At 38.7% G+C, this 19,798-nt stretch overlaps 2 protein-coding genes across 3 annotated transcripts in view; one reads left to right on the top strand and one right to left on the bottom strand.

Moving 5' to 3' along the window:
• The window catches only part of LOC129348273 (transcription activator BRG1-like), a 38,748-nt gene extending 20,967 nt beyond the window's left edge, over window positions 1-17,781 (top strand). The window contains exons 1-3 of the mRNA XM_055008357.1: window positions 16,500-17,013; window positions 17,097-17,228; window positions 17,364-17,781. Coding sequence (XP_054864332.1) covers window positions 16,925-17,013; window positions 17,097-17,228; window positions 17,364-17,514 — 372 coding nt within the window. The 5' untranslated portion in view covers window positions 16,500-16,924 and the 3' untranslated portion in view covers window positions 17,515-17,781. Of the gene's footprint in view, window positions 17,014-17,096; window positions 17,229-17,363 lie in introns of the transcript that reaches the window.
• LOC129348269 (putative nuclease HARBI1) lies at window positions 12,875-14,414 on the bottom strand. 2 transcript variants are annotated; one of them, XM_055008352.1, is made up of 4 exons: window positions 13,868-14,384; window positions 13,654-13,766; window positions 13,457-13,568; window positions 12,949-13,373 (listed from the first exon to the last, which is right to left on the bottom strand). In XM_055008352.1, the coding sequence occupies exons 1-4, from the start codon at window positions 13,980-13,982 to the stop codon at window positions 13,318-13,320; spliced, it is 396 nt and encodes a 131-aa protein (XP_054864327.1). In that variant the 5' UTR covers window positions 13,983-14,384; the 3' UTR covers window positions 12,949-13,317. The 2 variants fall into 2 exon arrangements, with proteins under 2 accessions (XP_054864328.1, XP_054864327.1); XM_055008353.1 differs by lacking the exon at window positions 13,457-13,568 and having other exon boundaries at window positions 12,875-13,373; window positions 13,868-14,414.
• Window positions 17,782-19,798: the final 2,017 nt, after the last annotated feature.

The following is a 19,798-nucleotide window of genomic DNA, read 5'->3' on the forward strand; positions in this document are numbered from 1 at the left end:
ACTATAAAGACTAGAACAAAAACTACATATTTTTAGTAGTGAAAAGACTCAGAAACAAAACTTGAAAATAAATGATATTCTGTATTTTGTTATTCTATTATTATTACAGTCAGTGACCGAGTAAAACGTGAACAATATAAAGTTATGAACTTTAACTTCTGTCAAACTGATTTTTCTCTGAACAATAAAAAATAAAGTGTGATTCCAAAGTGTGACGGTTAGATCAACATAAACTACTAATATCCTGTTTAACTGCTATAGAACCATCAGAGCAGCAGATTCTAAAGTCTGGTCCAGATAAGGAGCTCTACAGTGAGGCTGACCGTCCATCATAGCTGTCTAACCTGGACGCTCACATCTCTGGAACCGTTGGAGCTCATTTTTAATCAGGTTCATCTGGATAAACTCACCACAGATTTGATGTTTTTAGAACGACTTTCTCACCTGAAATCATCTGAAAACTACATTTTGTGTCACAATAACAGTAGTATTCCCAAAATACTTGTGTTTCCTCTGAAAGTTTCCTCCTGGGTCTTTGCTGCTGGTCTAAATGCATTGTGGGTTATTTGGCTCCAAGTCCACACTAGTCTGGTCTGATGATCCTCCATAATGTGGGCGGAGCCAGAACACATCCAGGTATTTCATCTGTTCTTGATCAGATGCTACTTTGAACTGGATCAGTACTTGGTCTCTGACTGATGACGTTTTAGAAGAACACCAGAACTCAAGTCTTGCTTTATTATAGCATTGTTTACCAACAAATATACAACAAATAGGCACCGATTATGTCGTACAATTCAACTAGTCCAAGCAGCAAGAACAAGAAAAGAAAGAAAGAAAGAAAAATAATAAAATAATATAAAATAAGATAGTTTAAAATAAATTAACATATTTTTCTTAAGGAGTAAAAGAAAAGTTTCAAATCATTTTTTAAAAGCAATAAAATTCGGATCAACCTTAAAAAAATCTACATTTGTGTCTATAAAATGTATCAATTATTGTTCTATTATTACACATGAATTCCAAATCTTTGTTTTGCATAAAGAGAGCAAACTTAATAGAATTGTATTCAAAGACAGCTTTAACATTCTTTGTTAGCAAACATTCATGCATTCTGTCCCAAAACCTCCTCACAATAGTTCAGGTGGAGAAAAGATGTTCTGGAGTTTCAGTATCTTCTGGACTAAATGTGCATGTGTTATTATCCAGATTAAATCTCATTCTGAAACATTCTCTACATGGATAAACATCATAAAGAGTTTAGAAATGAACTTCTTTCATGTTAGATAATAAAGGAAAAGACAAATATCTGGTTCTGACTTTGATAGTGTCAGTCTTTGAAAGTGTTGGAGATAAAATTTTTCCTTTAACAGGAAGAGGAAAACATTCTTCTGTTACTAATAATCTCAAAATGTTGTTCTTACATTTAATGTCTAAAAATTTAGAGCTGCATGTGGAAATCTGATCATTTAAAGGGGAATCTCAAGGGATCAAAATCACATCTTAACAGAAAATGAATTCCTCCAGCATTAGAAAAAGATGAGGCGGTAAAGTAAAGCACAGATAATGTTCATGTTTTATAAAAGTCTGGAACCACCTTCATTTCATTGAACCATTCATTGTTTCTAAATCAATGACATTCAAACCTCCTCCTCTACTGATTTTTGTTACGGGGTGGTTGGAGAACCCAGGTGCAGATATGAGGGACAGGTGGCAACAGAAACAGATCTTTATTGAAACCAAACAAAAAATAAACCAATACAGAAAAGAGAAAACAACCAGGACAAAAACTAAACCAAATCTAATATTAGAATAAACTACATTACTAAACCTACAAAAACCCACTGCTGAACTACAAAAACCAAACAGGGATAAACTAAACCAGACCACAAAACAATGTACTTACAAAACCAGGGCGAAACAGAACTAAGGGGAGCAAAGTCGGCAGGTTCAGGGAATCCAGAAGCTGGTAGGAGAACAAAACTGACAGACAGACAGACAGACAGACAGACAGACAGACAGACAGACAGACAGACAGACAGACAGACAGACAGACAGACAGACAGACAGACAGACAGACAGCTGGGGACAGAGAGGACCAGCAGTTATCCAGGGATGGGGGTTGACAAGAGTCCAGGTGAGGCTATGGCAGGCTGGAGACTAGAAACAGGGCAGGTGACAATCCAGAGAACAACAGAGTCCAGGTGGGGAAATTCCAGGGGGAAAAGCCAGGGGGAATTTTGATGCTCAGCTCTTCCATGTGTTTTTCCTGGATATCAAACCTGTCTGTGAGCATATTGACAGCTTCTAGTATTTTCTTACTAGCAGCAATGTCTCCTGGCTCTTCTTTTTCTTTTTCTTCCTCTGATTTATAGTTTTCCAGGCTTGCAGCTTGTCTGGTGTAGCTGGTGCTGCTTCTTTTGCTGTTCATGTTGACGGCTGGTTCATTGACGTTGTTGCAGAGTAGTCATGATCCATACATCCACAAAGGAAGAGAAAATTACTCTCCTTTCTTTTAAAAGTCCTAGACTTCATTTTTTGGAGACTAAACTTCAGATGAAACAAACTATGAGGGACCGTTTGAAGATTTCAGGAAAGTGTTGCTGCTCAGAGATCCATCTAGCTGGAAGTCTCTCTCATCCAACTAACAAGTCAGGACTCTGTGGATTCAATCTGGGAAAAGTCATGATGTTGATCGACCACTAGATGGCAGCAGAGACTCAGACACAAATCTCTGTCCCTGCATCCGATAAATAATCAATAACAATACTGATACATTATCCAGCAATCAACCAATATTACCAATATGTTTGGTAGTTTTAGCTCATATTTTGGTCATTTTATACATATTTGTGGTAGTTTTGTCTCATATTTTGGTCATTTTATACATACTTGTGGTAGTTTTAGCTCATATTTTGGTCATTTTATACATATTTGTGGTAGTTTTGTCTCATATTTTGGTCATTTTATACATACTTGTGGCAGTTTTATCTCATATTTTGGTATTTTTTTCTATATTTGTGGAAGTTTTGTCTCATATTTTGGTCATTTTATTCATATTTGTCATAGTTTTATCTCATATTTTGGTCATTTTATACATATTTGTGGTAGTTTTAGCTCATATTTTGGTCATTTTATACATATTTGTGGTAGTTTTGTCTCATATTTTGGTCATTTTATACATACTTGTGGTAGTTTTATCTCATATTTTGGTTTTTTCTATATTTGTGGTAGTTTTATCTCATATTTTGGTCATTTTATTCATATTTGTCGTAGTTTTGTCTCATATTTTGGTCATTTTATACATACTTGTGGTAGTTTTATCTCATATTTTGGTCATTTTATAGATATTTGTCGTAATTTTATCTCATATTTTGGTATTTTTTTTCTATATTTGTGGTAGTTTTGTCTCATTTTGGTCATTTTATTCATATTTGTCGTAGTTTTATCTTTTTTGGTCATTTTATACATATTTGTGGTAGTTTTAGCTCATATTTTGGTCATTTTATACATATTTGTGGTAGTTTTGTCTCATATTTTGGTCATTTTATACATACTTGTGGAAGTTTTATCTCATATTTTGGTATTTTTTTCTATATTTGTGGTAGTTTTGTCTCATATTTTGGTCATTTTATTCATATTTGTCGTAGTTTTGTCTCATATTTTGGTCATTTTATACATACTTGTGGTAGTTTTATCTCATATTTTGGTATTTTTTTCTATATTTGTGGTAGTTTTATCTCATATTTTGGTCATTTTATACATATTTGTCGTAGTTTTATCTCATATTTTGGTTTTTTTTCTGTATTTGTGGTAGTTTTGTCTCATATTGTGGTCATTTTATACATATTTGTGGTAGTTTTATCTCATATTTTGATCATTTTATACATATTTGTGGTAGTTTTATCTCATATTTTTGTCATTTTATACATATTTGTGGTAGTTTTATCTCATATTTTGGTCATTTTATACATATTTGTGGTAGTTTTATCTCATATTTTGGTCATTTTATACATATTTGTGGTAGGTTTAGCTCATATTTTGGTCATTTTATACATATTTGTGGTAGTTTTGTCTCATATTTTGGTCATTTTATACATATTTGTGGTAGTTTTAGCTCATATTTTGGTCATTTTATACATATTTGTGGTAGTTTTATCTCTTTTTTTGGTCATTTTATACATATTTGTGGTAGTTTTAGCTCATATTTTGGTCATTTTATACATATTTGTGGTAGTTTTATCTCATATTTTGGTCATTTTATACATATTCGTGGTAGTTTTAGCTCATATTTTGGTCATTTTATACATATTTGTGGTAGTTTTATCTCATATTTTGGTCATTTCATACATATTTGTGGTAGTTTTATCTCATATTTTGGTCATTTTATGCATATTTGTGGTAGTTTTATCTCATATTTTGGTCATTTTATACATATTCGTGGTCGTATCTTCACCAGTGTCTCCAGAGCCACATGCAGTAAAAGAAGTGATGAAATGTTCTTTCTGTTCTTTAAAACATCCAGTAGAACTGGTCTTTGTTTCTCTGTTCTGTGTTCTTCTTTTAGTCAAAGCCAGTCAGGATTGTGGTAGATTTGTTCAGTGAGTGAGACGCATCTTTTAAAACGTCTTTCTGAGCAGTGATGAGGAACAAATGCATCGATATCAGAGGGAAAAGTTCAGATGTGGGTTATTTAGAGTGGTCTGTCGTGTGTCTCATCCTGTGACAGTTATCTCCTAAATGAATTCTAATTAATGGTCAGAGAATCACTGGAGCAGCTCTCCATCTAACGGGTCAGGTTCCTGCAGATCAGAGGAGTCTAACCCAGGTGGGATCTGAGGAAAAATGAAGCTGTCTGGGAGGAAATTCACCTCTAGCTGCTCACTGCCTTCATCCAGACGTCTATCCTGCTTCCTCTGATAATTCATTGAACTGAGTAGCCTTTTGAGTGCTTCAATGAATCTAGCAGTCCCGTCTGTTAACGGCAGCTTTCCTCTTGTGGTAGGACGCCCAGTCCGTCTCCACTCATGCTGTTTGTGTGCATTGGATCAGGTGAATAGTGGGGTCGCTCTCAGTTGCTCCCTGCTGCCCATTGGATGCCGTTCAGCTGGGAGCAATTATTCTATTGCACCTTGCCGTGCCAAAGTATATCTGGGAGAGGGCTGCGGGTCTCACAGGTGCCTCCTCTTCCCTCTTCCTGGAACCTGAGTGTCGCATCGGCAGCGTGGGTTGGCGTGGATGTGTGGATCCACGTGGCTGTCTTGAGATGCTGGCTGTCCAGCTTCCTCCGTTCACTTTGCCAGGTTTGTTCCGACACGGTCGCTGCATCTCTGGGTGATATTAGTGGCGTGTCTGCTGCGCTTTCTAGCAGAGTCGCTCTGTATCCTGCTGAAGGTTGGGATTCGGGCGCGCGTGGCCTCGGAGCCGCGTGTAATAATCCACGCGCTGCGTTGGATTCCTGAGGGAGGCTGGCTCGCTGCTGTCTGGCGTTTTTATGCGCTTTTGTGGGCTGCACATGAAATATGACTGGTTTCTGATTGCTGCTGGCAGTTATCAAGCTGCGTTCTTCTGCGGCTGCCTCACCTGTTGCCTGAGAAGCTGTGTCGTCATTTCCGGGTGATTCCATCTGTGAAGCGGGTCGCTGCTGCTGCTGTTCTGTCTGTGGTTCACCACGGCAACATCTCTGCTCGTCTCTAGTTGTTCTACTGTTATTGTGTTGTTGTTTTTAAATCAATCTTTGTGTGTGCGCGTGCCTGCTGTCTGGAACACCTGGAGTAAATTCTTCTGGATGAGATTTGAGTGTTTGCTGCACCATATGTGGTTCTGTCTCTGTAAAGGGAATTAAATGCAGTGTAGGATTTAAAGCTGCACCAGATTCATCCTCATCAGCTGACCTATTAATAGCTAGTTTATTATTATTATTATTATATTATTTACAGACTTTGGGATCATTTATTATTTTCATTCATTATTATCTTCTAGTGATCTTGTGTTTAATTATCCAGTTATTTTGGGGGTTTTGCAGACTTTGTCTCTTTTTTTTCTGGTTTATTGTGTTGATGGAGTGTGTAAGTGACATATGAAAGTACAATCAACCTTGGTGATGACCTCCAGAGTCCAGCATACTGTGGTGTCGGGGCAGTTCTTTTGATATCTATATATTATTGCCCCTTTGCTGTGACTAACAGTTTGCCTCTTCTCTCTGGACAGGAGCTGTTGGGCCAGTGTGGCTAGTGGCTGACTGATCCCCTGTGGTGGTGGTCCCTTCACTTCCTGTACAGTAGAGCACTTGGGTGTTTTGTTTTCTTCATGTGTGGTGTGTAGCATCAGGATTCTTGTCCTCCCCCTTCAGTTAGTCATCTCTGCCTGCTAAACCCTCGGCTCTGTGTCTAGTGTCTATATTCTGCTAGTAAACTGAACTAAGCCTTAAAGGGACCCTGGAGGATTGTGCAATATTGTGCCACTGACTAATGGACTATTGATTGGCATCACCACTAAGAGATTTTAACTGAAAGATTGTACATTTTAACTGTTTAATAAATTCTATTTTGTAAACTTTACTTTGGAATCACGTCAGTCTCAGGTGTTCTTACCTGTGTGACCTTTTTGTTGGTGTTAGAACGATGGTTCCCTCTAATAGAATTCCTGGGGGTGAAATTCCACTAGGTGGCGCTGTTGGACACTTGTTCCATGTTTCTACCATGCAACAACTCCCACCTTGCTTCTTTATCAGGTGTATTTTACTCCATACTGAACTCTCTTCAGGTTTTATATATGCAGTGACATCATTCTTAATTAACATGAGCAATGACCTCATGTTCTCCCTCCTCCTCCACCTCATCGATCATAAGACGTCTCTGTGTTTTTGAGGAACTAAAACTATGTGTTTTGGACGGTCTAAGCAGTCCATCCAATCTCTCCTAACTGCAACTCAGAGCAGGTCTCTGATCAGGAAATGGAGAAGCTGATGTCAGCATCTATCACTGACATCCCATTGTGCAATCTTTTGAACAATGTGCACAGACTTACAAAAATCCCCAAAGTCTATTTCCAGTTAAATAACATTTACAGTGAACATTTAACCCTAGTTCACTTTAGCTCTTGACTTCTTATACCCCAGTTTCTTATGGAAATTAAATCCCTTAAAACATCAAAATCCTTAAAAGCATTTCATTTTTATAAAGCATCAGTTTCAGATAATAATCAAAAACATCACCTTTCAGTGAGATACGCTTGTGATTCAGTTGCCTTTAAACAAAGATTATAAAAATAAGAACCACATCCATCACCCTTCAGTGAGTTACTCTTTTGATTTAGTTACTTTTAAACAAAGATTATAAAAATAAGTATTGAAGTTAGTTTAATCACATTCATTGGGTTTTAGCATAACTTGGTTATAAATCTCAGGTTATCATATCACAGTGTGTTTCCTCATTTAGCTGTTATTCTGCCAGAGTCTCACCCTGATGGCTGATTCTGGGATCTCATATCTCCATGATGCTGAACACTGGAAACGTTGTTTATCCGTAATTCCACTAACTTGACTGAACGTTGGCTGCAGTTCCTGTTATTTAAACATCAATATGATGTATAAATGCAGATGGACTTCATATATTTCACTATGCAGACATTTTTATTCATGTCCAGTATATTTTATAGACATAAACATATTTGATAGAAATATTAGAAATGGATTTCTGTTTCCTCATAATAATTGAGTTAATGCCATTAAATGTTCATCAGTGATTCATCTTTAGTGTGAAACGTTTACTTTGCAGCTATATTTTAAAAAATGTTGCTCATTTTAAGGGAAGATATTAAAGGACGGTTTTCTTAGTTCAATGAATTAAAGGTTTAATTGATTAAAAATGTGTTTATTTCCATTTTAAATGTCTGGATTTAATGAATACAGTTGTATTTTATATTATTGTAAATTCTTATTCAGATAAAACATTAGATGATGGATCAGTTCATTCAACATTACATGGTCAGTATTGATTTAATGAGTATTTTCTTTCATTTCACGTGTCTGTATTTAAAATGACTCATATTAAAACATGATTCCAGTGAAACAGCTTTGAAAGAAGTCAAAAGTCTCACTGTTTTCCTGTTCAGTCCCTTCAAATTAAAGCTCCACAGTCTGAGTGTTGACCTCATCAGACTGGAAATGAGCCTATTTGAGGATTCTTTAGGATACAAAGCTGCTTTTTACAGCCTTTTACACAAATCTCTCTCAGAGATTTCCTCTGCCGTTTCTATTTCTATCTTTTCTGCTTGTTTTCTTGTCAGATAAAGTTGAGTGCAGAAAGACTCACTGGGTTCTTTTCTCCCTCAAATGTTTGACAGTGTTAGTGTGCTTGTTGTAAATGTTCCACATGAGTAAATAACAGGAACTGCAGGATCTGAATGTAAAGCCAACAAAGCAGCATCAGCTGATCCACCTCCACTTCCTCACATCCAGCCTCCACTGCTGCTCAACATGGGACTCTCAGAAAACTGCTCACATCCCTTTTTGTTCCTGGAATGTTTGCTAGAAGTCAGCAGGGTGGGGCCTGGCTAGTTCCTGGATGGGAGAACCTGGGAATAGCAGATAGATGCTGGAAGCTTTTATCTGTCCAACCTGCAGAGGACGCTGCTGCTGCTTGACTGGAAACAGCCTGAAGAATCAGAGGAGGAATTATTCTGAAGATATGGAGAGAAAACACACAAGTAAACAGTGAAGCAGCTACAATCAGTGATTTTAGACACTGTTGGCTGATTTCATCTAGAAGATATCAGATAAATGGAGGAAAACGTTGAATATTTCACATTAAAATAGCATGAAAGTGAATTAGTGAGGCAGGTTCTCAGTTGTAAAGACATTAAAACGATGCTTAAAAACAGAATTTACAAAGTGATGATGTGGGTCTAGAGCAGGGGTTGGAACCTTTACCACTCAAAGAGCCATTTGGACCCGTTTCCCACAGAAAAGAACACACTGGGAGCAACAAAACCCTTTTGGCATTTAAAGTGAAATAACACTGCATGTAACGGGCTTTTTTTGTTTGTTTTTTTTGCCTTTATGCTATATATAAACAAACTATGTGTTGCATGTATGAATTCACTGAACTCCTGCAGAGAAAACAAAATGACATTTCTACATGCAACAAAAACATTTTGAACTTCAAAAAAAAGACATTGGGTTGAAGGTTACTTTCAAGTAAAATACTCACTGTCTAATCGAGTCCTTCTTGAATTTATAAAAAAAACACTGAACTTAAATTATCCACCGGTAGCAAACCAAAAATGCCGTCCTCTTCTGTGAGCCGTCATCCTTTTACTGGTGCGTACAGTCAGCTGTTAACCTGAATAATAAAAGGACTATTTCATTGTGATGTGATTTCTGCTCCTGGACCTCAGTTCACAGCGTCTGGACATCAGGGCTGCATGACGTCACCTTCATCTTTACACAGGATCCTAAGCTGTCATCTGTGAGGTGTGTTTGTTTTTAATAAAGTTCATGTTGGAGAAAGCAGATGAATAATAAACAGCTGATATAATGTATGTTTGTAATGAAGAACTCAGAGTCAGGATTTTTAGCCACAGCCCTTTATTCTTCTCCATCACACACAAGATGAAGGAAGTTCTCATTTCATCACTAGAACAGGACTGAAACACTCAAATCAGGATCAAGTCTGGCTGCACAAAAACCTGATTTTCACTGGACAATAATGTGTGAAAGTCTGTCAGCAGTTTGTAGATTCACTGCTTCCTCTCTCATTTCACACTTTGTGCAGCTCAAATGCTTTTAGTTCAAGTGAGCATCAGAGGAAACACCACATCCTGATTTTCACTCTCAACATTTGACTGGAAAAAGACGCAAACACCACATTTGGCTCCTGGAATAATCACAACTTCCATCTTTGAAGAGGAACAAGTTTACAAGGAATCATTTAGAAGGATTTCACAATGAAACACATTTAATCCATGAATGTGGAAACATGTTTCTGAGGGACAGAGTCATGGAGAGACTCAACTATCTGTTCAACACTGTTTCTCTACCAGGAGGAGACTCTGGAGACTCAACTCAGCACAGAAACACTGAGGAACCAGACCTGGACCAGAACCAGAATCCAGGATAGAGAGGTTGAGTGAATGTGGTGTTGAAGGTGTGGAGGTGGATCAGAGAGTCAGAGGAGACTCTGTAGAAGGACAGAGTTCCAGCAGGAACGTCCACATAAACTGAAACTCTGTCAGAGACTGAGGAGGAACTGATGGATGTTTGACTCTTATTGTGCCAGACAGAGTAAGCATCATCATCATCTGGGTTGAGGATGGAGGAAGTATGGAGGGAGGATGGAGGCACTTTGTGTCATGCATCAGGTGATGCTATCACCGTAATTGGTACGGATTTTGGAGAATGTATTTCTGGATTTAAGCATCAGAACTGAAAACTCCCTGCAAACGTTCACTTCTAACACCACAAACATTGTCCAGAGGAAATGATATTAGCTGAACAGAAAAATATGTAAAACAGCTCTAATGGTTTCATCCTGAGCTCCACTCAAAGATTTCACTGTGCAGCAGCTCAGTAGTTTGTTTAAGAAAAGCACTTAGGTTCAATCTTTGAAGCCCAAAACCCACCAGCTGTTGTCTTTAAAAAATGACACCATTTACCAGAGTCACAACCTGTAAAAACAGAAGGAATTGTTGGATTTTCAGCCTTCTTATGGGACTTGAACTTGTCATCTGTGATGTTCAGTTCCATCAGTAGAATTATTCAAATCTAAGCTCAAAATCGTGATATTTCATTGAAGTCAATTTATTCTGCATTTAAAAAAAATCAACAAAAATGAACCAGATTGTGTCCTCTTATTGTGAACACACCAGCTGAAGGTCTTTGTTCTGTTCCAGGGCTGAAAACTGAAGAGGACAGTCGAGGCTCTGGATCAACGTGCCCCAAGAAATCAGCTCCAAAATATTGAATGCTGCAGCTGTGTTACTGTCAGTCTGTGTTTGGAGTTTATAATCTTTGTGTTTCTCTAATATCATCGTTTGCTCTTCATTTGTAAAACAGGACACTTTGGCTCCAGTATTGTAAAGGTCCTGATGATACTGGGACTAAATATGTCGTCTACATGGATCATCTGCTTTTAAAATGACGCAGCAGCAAACATCACAAGAAAAAGTCACTCAGAGAGAATCTTGAACTAATTGAATTTAAAACCAGCAGCAGCATCTGTTGAAGCCTCAGATTAAAACTTGAAGCTTTTAAAGTCTGGAATCATTATTTGATGTCAACTCCAACATGAAGGAGTGCAGAGACAACACAGAATAAACCTACTTTAGTTTGTATTTGGTTGAATAAAGCACCAGAAATGACTCAGCTGTTGTGTCTCTGTGATTCTTGTCACATTTGATGCTTTCAAACTATCTGCCAGTTGGTTCATTCACTGATTGACTGGAGCTCATTGGGAGTCCAAAGGCAACTCTGGATTGTTGGCTTTTCTGTCCTCTGTTTGGAATTCATCAGGGGTCTGTTTCACGAAGCAGGTTCAACAAACTCTGAGTTTAACCCTGAACTCTGAGTTGATCTACTCTGAGATAGAAAACTCTGAGTTTTCGGTTTCACAACGGCTGATTTGAGTTGGTTTAATCAACTCGGAGTAGTTTCACCCGGAGTTAAGCGCGTGCACCACAACTATAAAAAGACAGCATCAATGGAACCCTGAGTCAACGAGTCACCATGGCAACAGGGAAGCGGAGAGCTACGTTTTTTACACCACTTGAACTGGACATCTTAATGCGTTCATATGGCGACTTCGAACACGTTTTTAGAAAGAAGTGCAACACCTGCAACTGCAAAAGAGAGGGAGACGGTGTGGGAGAACATTGCTGCCTGGTTCAATGTGTAAGTTTAAATCACAATAATATTACAGGAAAACTGTTTGAATAGTAGACTATTAAGTTCATTCATTTAGGTGCAATCCTGCAGGGGAGAAGCGCATGTAGCAGCAGCTTAAGATGAAATATAAAAACATTGTTCAAACAGGTAAGAAGTCGGCATAATCTCATGGAGCGTCCTCATTTTGATCATGTTTTACATTGTAAAGTAGCCTAAATATTAGGTGGCTGTTTGACTGTGCAGTGGTTTTATCCCACACATAGCCTAAATGTCTGCATCCATATCATGTTCTGTTAAATAATTAACCCTATTTAAACTAACACAGACTTCTGCTCAGCCAACAATATTTATTTTATTTTTTTATTTATATATATATATATATATATATATATATATAGATGGTGTTATCTGCCTGGTGGAGCCCCTTCACACCACAACAGACCTTCTAACTGTAAGTAGACAATACTCCAAAGATTTAGCCAGATGGTAGTTTAAGTCCACTGAAACATATCACTCATCTAGGATGAAGAGGATGAAACTGTGTCTGTTGCCTTTACAGAGGGGGATCCAGAAAGGCATCTAGAGGTATGTTACTGATAGTTCTCTTCCCATTCACATTTCTGAACATTCTGGTGGAATATAGAGTGTGACATTTAGCCTACACTGAAGTATTGCACATTCTCATCCTTTTTAACAGAACATGGCTGGACAGCAGCAGGATGCTTCCTCAACTTCCACTGCACAGATTGACACAGTGAGATGGATGTTCAGTAAACACCAGAGGTTCATTCTGTGGAATTCATGTGCAACTGTATAATTTAATGTCCTCTATGTATTCCCAGTTATCAGTAAAACAGATTTACAAAATCCACTTGCTGAGAAAAATCCAAAAAACAGATAAAGAAATGCAATACTTGGACCACCAGATTAAGAAGGCAGATCTGGAAATTGAAATACTGGAGCACAAGTTAGAGGTGGGTGCAGGTCACAGGTGAATTATGTTAACTACTGGAACATGAACTAAACCAGCTCTTTTATTTGTAGGAAATAAAGAAGATCAAATGAAATGTGTATCATGTCTTTATTTGACTGCTGTGGTGGTGATGATGGTGACTTAAACTCTGCAGTGATTATTGCATATGGTGTCTCTGACTGCTCTGCTGTCCTGGATAGCTGGCAGGTGGATGAGGTCATCATCTGGGTCTTCAGTTTGTAGGGCAGAGTGTTGCTCTCCTCTAATAGTGCTAATATTATGAAGAACAACACATGCCACAATAATATCACAGGCCTCTCAGGAGTCACCCTGAGGTGATGTAGACACTGGAAACAGGCTTTCAGCAGGTCTATGGTCATCTCCACCCAGGCTCTCATCCTGCAGTGAGCCTGGTTGAAGTTCTGTTGGGGGCCTGGTTCAGGGTCAGGGTATGAGGTCATCAGCCTGGGTTGGCATGGTAACCCCTGTCACCCAGCAGAAGGCCATCAAACTCTCCTGTAATGTATAGTGGATACATTAGAGTATATTAAAGGAGGGAGACAAGTGAATTATATTGTGAAAATCTTTAGGCTGTTTACCACGTTGCAGTCTGTTGCTCAGGTTAGACTCATGATAAATCCTCCAGTCATGAACAGATCCAGGCCACTTGGCCTCCACATTAGAAATGATGTATGCAGCATCACATATGATCTTGACAGTTCAGAGAATGACTGATGTTGAACTATGATGCAGTCTTTAACATTTTGAAACCATAGTCAATCTACCTGTAACCTACCTGCACATTTATGCTGTGAATGGACTTCCTGTTCACATAATCAGCTTCATTATGTGAGGGAGCTGTGATGGGGATGTGTGTTCCATCTATGCAGCTAATCACACTGAGAAATCCTAAAAGAAATTAAAATTACTAATCCCAGTCTGAGGTTGCAGCACAATGTCATTAACAGAATATGATTTAAATTAAGTTAACAGATCTCTACATCATTCACCTGCAATCCTGTGGAACTCCTCCTTGATGGCTCTGACAGGTTTATTTCCAGGGAAAACCACAAAGATGGTAAAAGTCGTTTCAGGGCCAGACACACTTTTCTGACCGTCCTGCATACAGTTGTCTTACTGAAGTGTTCTGCATCTCCCAGATTATATAAAAAACTTCCATTTGCAAAGAACCGCAGTGCAACACACAACATCTGCTGGGATGTGAGAGAATGACTGAGGTTGGTGATGTTGTAAATGTAAGGATGGATTAGGTTGTATGTAGATTATGGACTGTGACGTGAAACGGTACCATTCAAAAAGATAACTGTCAGGAAATGCGAGAACATCTATGAATATTTAATTCTCTGTGCAGTAATGCTGCTCCTTCATCCACTGGATCGTTAATAAAAGGACATGACATTTATAGACGGCAGAACTAGACTTCGCCAAAACTCACCTGATGAATGAATGAATGAATGAGGAAGCAAAACAGCGTGTGACTGAAAGAGGGCGGAGACAGAGAGAAACTCAAGGTTTACTGAGATAAACCTGGTCCCGACCAGGTTAGAGTCAGAGAGTCTGTTACTATGGTAACTGACCGAGAGCTTAAGTTACCTCCCTTTGTGAAACAGGCTAGAGTTACCCCTCTGTCTCTGGTTTGAGTTACCTCCCTTTGGAAAACGGAAAACCTTGAGTTTCCCTCATTTCAGGGTTAACAGACTCAGAGTTTTCACTAAACCTGCTTTGTGAAACGGACCCCGGGAGACGAACAACAAAAACTGTTGGTTTGAACATTTCTATTTCATTAGAAGTTGAGGGAACCAGCAGGATTTGAACAGAGAACTCTCTGATTACATGAAGAACATCTGAGACCACTGCACAACAGAGGATCCAGCTCTTCAACTTTCTCATGGAGTTCAGCCTCCAGTCAGATCAGAGGTCCAGATGATAAACACATGATGGAAAACACAAAATGCCTTCTGGCATGTCTGTGATCGGCTTTTTTTCTACTAATTTAAACAACTGAATGAACGTCCTCCAAGACTGATAATTCCTTCATTTTTCCCAGGGGTTGTAGGTGTGATGATGCTCCTCACAGTGAGGCATGAATTTAAATCAAGACAATGATCCTGAAAAACAGAATTTACAAAGTGATGTTGTGGGTCTAGAGGCTCAAAGTGTGACATTTACCAAACTGTGTGTAATTATGAGAGTCAAAAATATGAATGAAGCAATGAGATGGGAAAGAATGTGTGAAATTCTTCAAAGTTTCATTGGATTCATCTCATCTAAAGGACATTTTCATGAATGTGGAAAAACGACAGGAAGTGGTTTAAAGCAAAGACCCAGAAAAAATCAGAAAATGTGATAAAATCCAAGAAGAGACTAAAGGAGAGCAGAACACTAAACTATTGAGCTTCCACATTGAAATGAGGAGTGGATTAAAGTCCACAGCAGCAGACAAAGAAGAAGATGAAGCCAGAGAAGGTTTGGATTCCTCAGGTGACATGTAGAGTGTAGATTCCCTCTCTGACTGTAGTTCCTGGAAAACAGCTTCTCAGGACATTTAGTGTTGAAATGGACTCATCAGTTCTGGGATTGATTCTTCTTTATTCTTCCTTCTGGATTTTGTCCTAAAAGCTTCATATTTATAGAATTAGAAAGAAATGGAAAATGTTCCCAAACACACATTTTCACAAAATTGCATTTTAACTCACCACAAACTGATCCATCGGGTTTCCTGCTTCGTTGCCCTGACAACAGTGACGTCACGGCCACTTTCTGTTCCTCAAGTTAGTTCTGCTTTTACCGTCTTCGTGTCGCAGCTTCTTTTCTCCATCTGAATGTGAGTAAAAGACACTTTAAACTGTTTTTTATCTTTTATATATCTATAGAACATAAAACTGACTGAATCATTTGTTGTATTTTAACTCAAAAACAATTAAAACATTAAATCAAACTTTATTCCTTAAAACCAAATCTTCAGACATGTTGGGGTGTTCCCAACCACCAGGAGTTATCAAACTGATGCTGAAATCAATTTGTTTTATCAGTAAATATAATTTGTATTTGTCAGGCAGTTCTAAACATGAGTTGTTCTTATTAGCTGTCAATCACAACCTGTGATCTGATCTGTCCAGCAGAGGGGAAAAGATTTAAACTGAAATAAAGTTCACCTGATACACTTTGAAGAAACCAAATGCTAGAAATATTCAGATGTTTCTTCAATGTAGCATTAAATTAGATTGAGAGCAGACATGTCTCTTTCTGCACTGTTGAGGGAAATGTGCATTAGTGTGATCTCTGCTGATGTTGGTTCTGTCCCAGTGATTCCATTCTAGGGAAAGTTAACTGTCAGGGATTTACAGCCTGATGGGAGTTTCTGCTTTCATGAACCACAGGGTTTGTAGAAGTTGTGTTGGATGTTGAGAGACATGAAAAAGGTTGAATGTTGAAATAATCCGTCACATGAAATGAGTGGGAATCAGCCTGTAAAATGTGCTCTTATTGTGAAAGTCTGCCTGCTGCTTCCTCATAGGTGGAGTCCTGACTGGTTCCAGGAAACAGATCACCTGTCTGAGCGTCCAGGAGTGGACTGGAAACTTTCTTCTTCTTCTTCAGCGCTTTGAATAAAGTGTAAGTTTGCTTTGTTTGCTGCTTTAACTTCAGTAATGTTGCTGTTTGTTTCTGCTCTGTGATGTTTCTACATGTTCACTTCTTATTTCAGCACAAACTTTGGATGACTGCTGTTTAAACATGGATCAATATGATTATTAGGTTATTGATTGACTGCAATCAGTCAATATTTCTATGAGATTATTGATTGACTTGAGTCAGTTTGATGAGCTGCTGATGTTTCTTTGTTTGTTCTCAATCCAAACTGCATGGTGTCTTTTTGACTTTGGGTTTGTGGGTGAGTCTCTGCAGCTCCATGACTCCATCTGCTGGACTGATAGTAGAAGTGCAGCAGCTGATCTTTTCCAGGAGGATTTGAGTGGATCAATGATGTTTGTTTCCTGTGCAGGTGAAGGTAGAAAGTGTGTGTGAGCTGCTGTGAGTTGAGCAGCATGGATGAGTGTGAGGACAGAGAGGAGGGAGTCCCTCCCTCTAAAAGCTCTCTGTGTGGGGAACAGGAGAACCAGAGCAAAGCTCAGAGGTGAGACCAGCATCTCTAACTGTCCAGGACTCTGGTGCATGTCAGAGCTCAGCATCACATCACTGCTGCATCATTATTCACAGGAATCCACCTGGACCTGGACCTGGACATGGACCTGGACCTGGACCTGCATCCAGCTGTGTGTCCTTCAAGAGTGACTGGTCTAATGATCGCCTCATTGAATTCGAAGATCATCAACCTCCTGCTGCAGAGAAGTAAGCTGTGACATCAAACTACTGACTGTTGTGTCAAATGTTCTGTCATTGTTCCAAATATGTTCCATCATTAAATCACTCTGAAACTCTGCCACACGATTTGTCTTCCTGGTGATCTTCCTCTCTATTGACCAGAATCCATCAGAGACCAGAGTCCTCTGGACCTGGACATGGACCTGGACCTGGACCTGGACCTCCATCCAGCTGTGTGTCCTTCAAGAGCGACTGGTCCAAGGAAGATCCTCTTGACTTTAAAGGAGAACCAGGTCCTGCTGCAGAGGGGTAAGATGTTCAGAACAAGGTTTCAGAGCTGCTTGTTTGGTAGCAGATTGGCTCCTCATCAAACAGAACAAATGTTTTGAAGAAGTGATGCTAATAACATGAACATCATCCACAGAGACATTAAAAACAGAACCAGGTGGATCACAGCAAGAACTCTGAGTTCACTAAAATATCAAGAAATAGTTTTACTGGACAAAACTCCAGTTCTGTGATCATATAAGCCTTGTTAGCCTGTATGCTAGCCTACATGTTAGCCTACATGTTAGCCTGTATGTTAGCCTACATTAGGGTTGCCACCCGTCCCTTAAAATACGGAATCTTCCTTTATTTGACAATTAATTGTAGCGTCCCGTATTGAATCAATACAGGACGCTAATTGTTCTGTATTTTCATAAACGCCTCGTACACGTCTGTCACACACTCATCAAAACTGCATAAGGAACAAAATAAAACAGGAAATACGAAGGGCAGCCAATTTAAACTTCATAGGACCTATGTAGCGAGGACCTGATGCCAGGTCCAGCAGATCACGCTGCAGCCACGTATTTAAAAATGTTTACACCTGAAACTCCACCACGTCCACAGAAGCAAAAACGTCTGCAAATGTACCGACATGAGTGGGAAGAGAGGAACCCCTGGCAATGATAACAAGACAAGCTGTGTTTTCTGTTGTTCATGGACTGGCTGAAGTAAGGCAGCATCAGGAGACCAACATGTAAGAAACATGAGAACAGAGAGAACCCAACCAGCAGGTCACAGTTTATCATCATCTAATCATCTCCTGAAGTCCATATGGTGAGAGACATCAGTATCTGGTTGTTAATTTACCAGAGGATGCTTATAATCATGCTGATGTGGTCCTAGACTCTACAGTATTTTAGTGACTCAATAAATGCCTAAGTTGTTTAGTATTTTTTTAATGCTTTTTAGTTTTAAATAAACATTTATTTAATAGTCTATATGTAATCAATAAATGGCCTTTGCCTGTTGAAATGATGTTGATCTGAAGGTGGATGTTCATCAATGAAGAGATGACACAGGTAGATCAAATTAAGAGTACATTTAATACGGACGAGCTCGTGATTCAAGCATCATGCGGTGAATGAATGAAGAGGGTTACAATGACTAGATCTTTATAGGTTTCAACATCTGGCATACATTAAGATACATCGCGTGAGAAGGAGAAAGAGAGAAAGAGGGAGCCAGAAGGTCTCTAGTCCCTGTAGGTTAACCCACAGGTCAACCTGTGATGGATGATAGCTAAAGTAAACATTTCAACATATGGTTTCATTCTGTTTAACATTCTTGAGCTAAAGAAAATATATAGAAAGCACGTATCCCAGAAAAACACATACTATCACCTGTCTAAAGAGAAACTCACTCAGAACTCTGATATGCTAACAGTACTAAATAAATACATGCATACACACATAAATAAGTTAATACATTAACTGTGTTAAGATAAAATTTATATTTAGATGAAAAAAAAATGTCTGTAGAGAATTTCTTTGTCCAGTATTCTGCATTCAGTTGTTTATGTTTTTGTGGGATACAGTATTGTACACTGGTTGCTCATTACATTTTATTTCATTGGTGTGCTTTCACAGTTTAAAATGATGCCACTTCTGTTCAGATAGAACCTTGTGATCATAAAACAATACAAAACTCTTAGTTTCGTGTTAATAAAGCACTTAAAGCTTTAAGTATGGCTAAATGCGTTTTTCAAAATTAAATATATCACTCCTTAGGTGGTAGTGGCCCCGGGTTCGGTAAAGTTGGAAAGATATTCACAGATTCGGACTTCTGGCATCAATAACTCATTAGATATAGGTTATCAAAACATGACTGATGCCTCTTTCCTGTCGTTATAAGGTACACAATGTGCTACAAGCCCAGTTTTATCAACAGTAGCTGTCTTTAAGCTGCACAAATAACATTGATGTCTATGTGCAGCCGGCTATGTGACGAATGCACAGGAACTGTCTGCAAAACCACTGCAACAGCAAAGAGAGACACAAATATTCAATAACCTAAATCTTGTACTCTGTAGTGTCACCAAAATCACTGCAGCCTTCAGCTGACTCCTGTTGACACCAATGTTCTTCCTGCAGCTTGAAAGACAGCTACTGTTGATAAAACTGGGCTTGTGGCACATTGTCTACCTTATAATGATGGGAAAGAGGCATCGTTTATGTTTTCACAACACATATCTAATGAGGTATTGATGCTGGAAGTCTGAATCTGTGAATATCTTTCCAACTTTACTGAACTGTGGCCCCAATGAGCCG

This window comes from Amphiprion ocellaris, chromosome 24 (genome assembly GCF_022539595.1).
Source record: "Amphiprion ocellaris isolate individual 3 ecotype Okinawa chromosome 24, ASM2253959v1, whole genome shotgun sequence".
NCBI classification, from domain to species: domain Eukaryota; kingdom Metazoa; phylum Chordata; class Actinopteri; family Pomacentridae; genus Amphiprion; species Amphiprion ocellaris.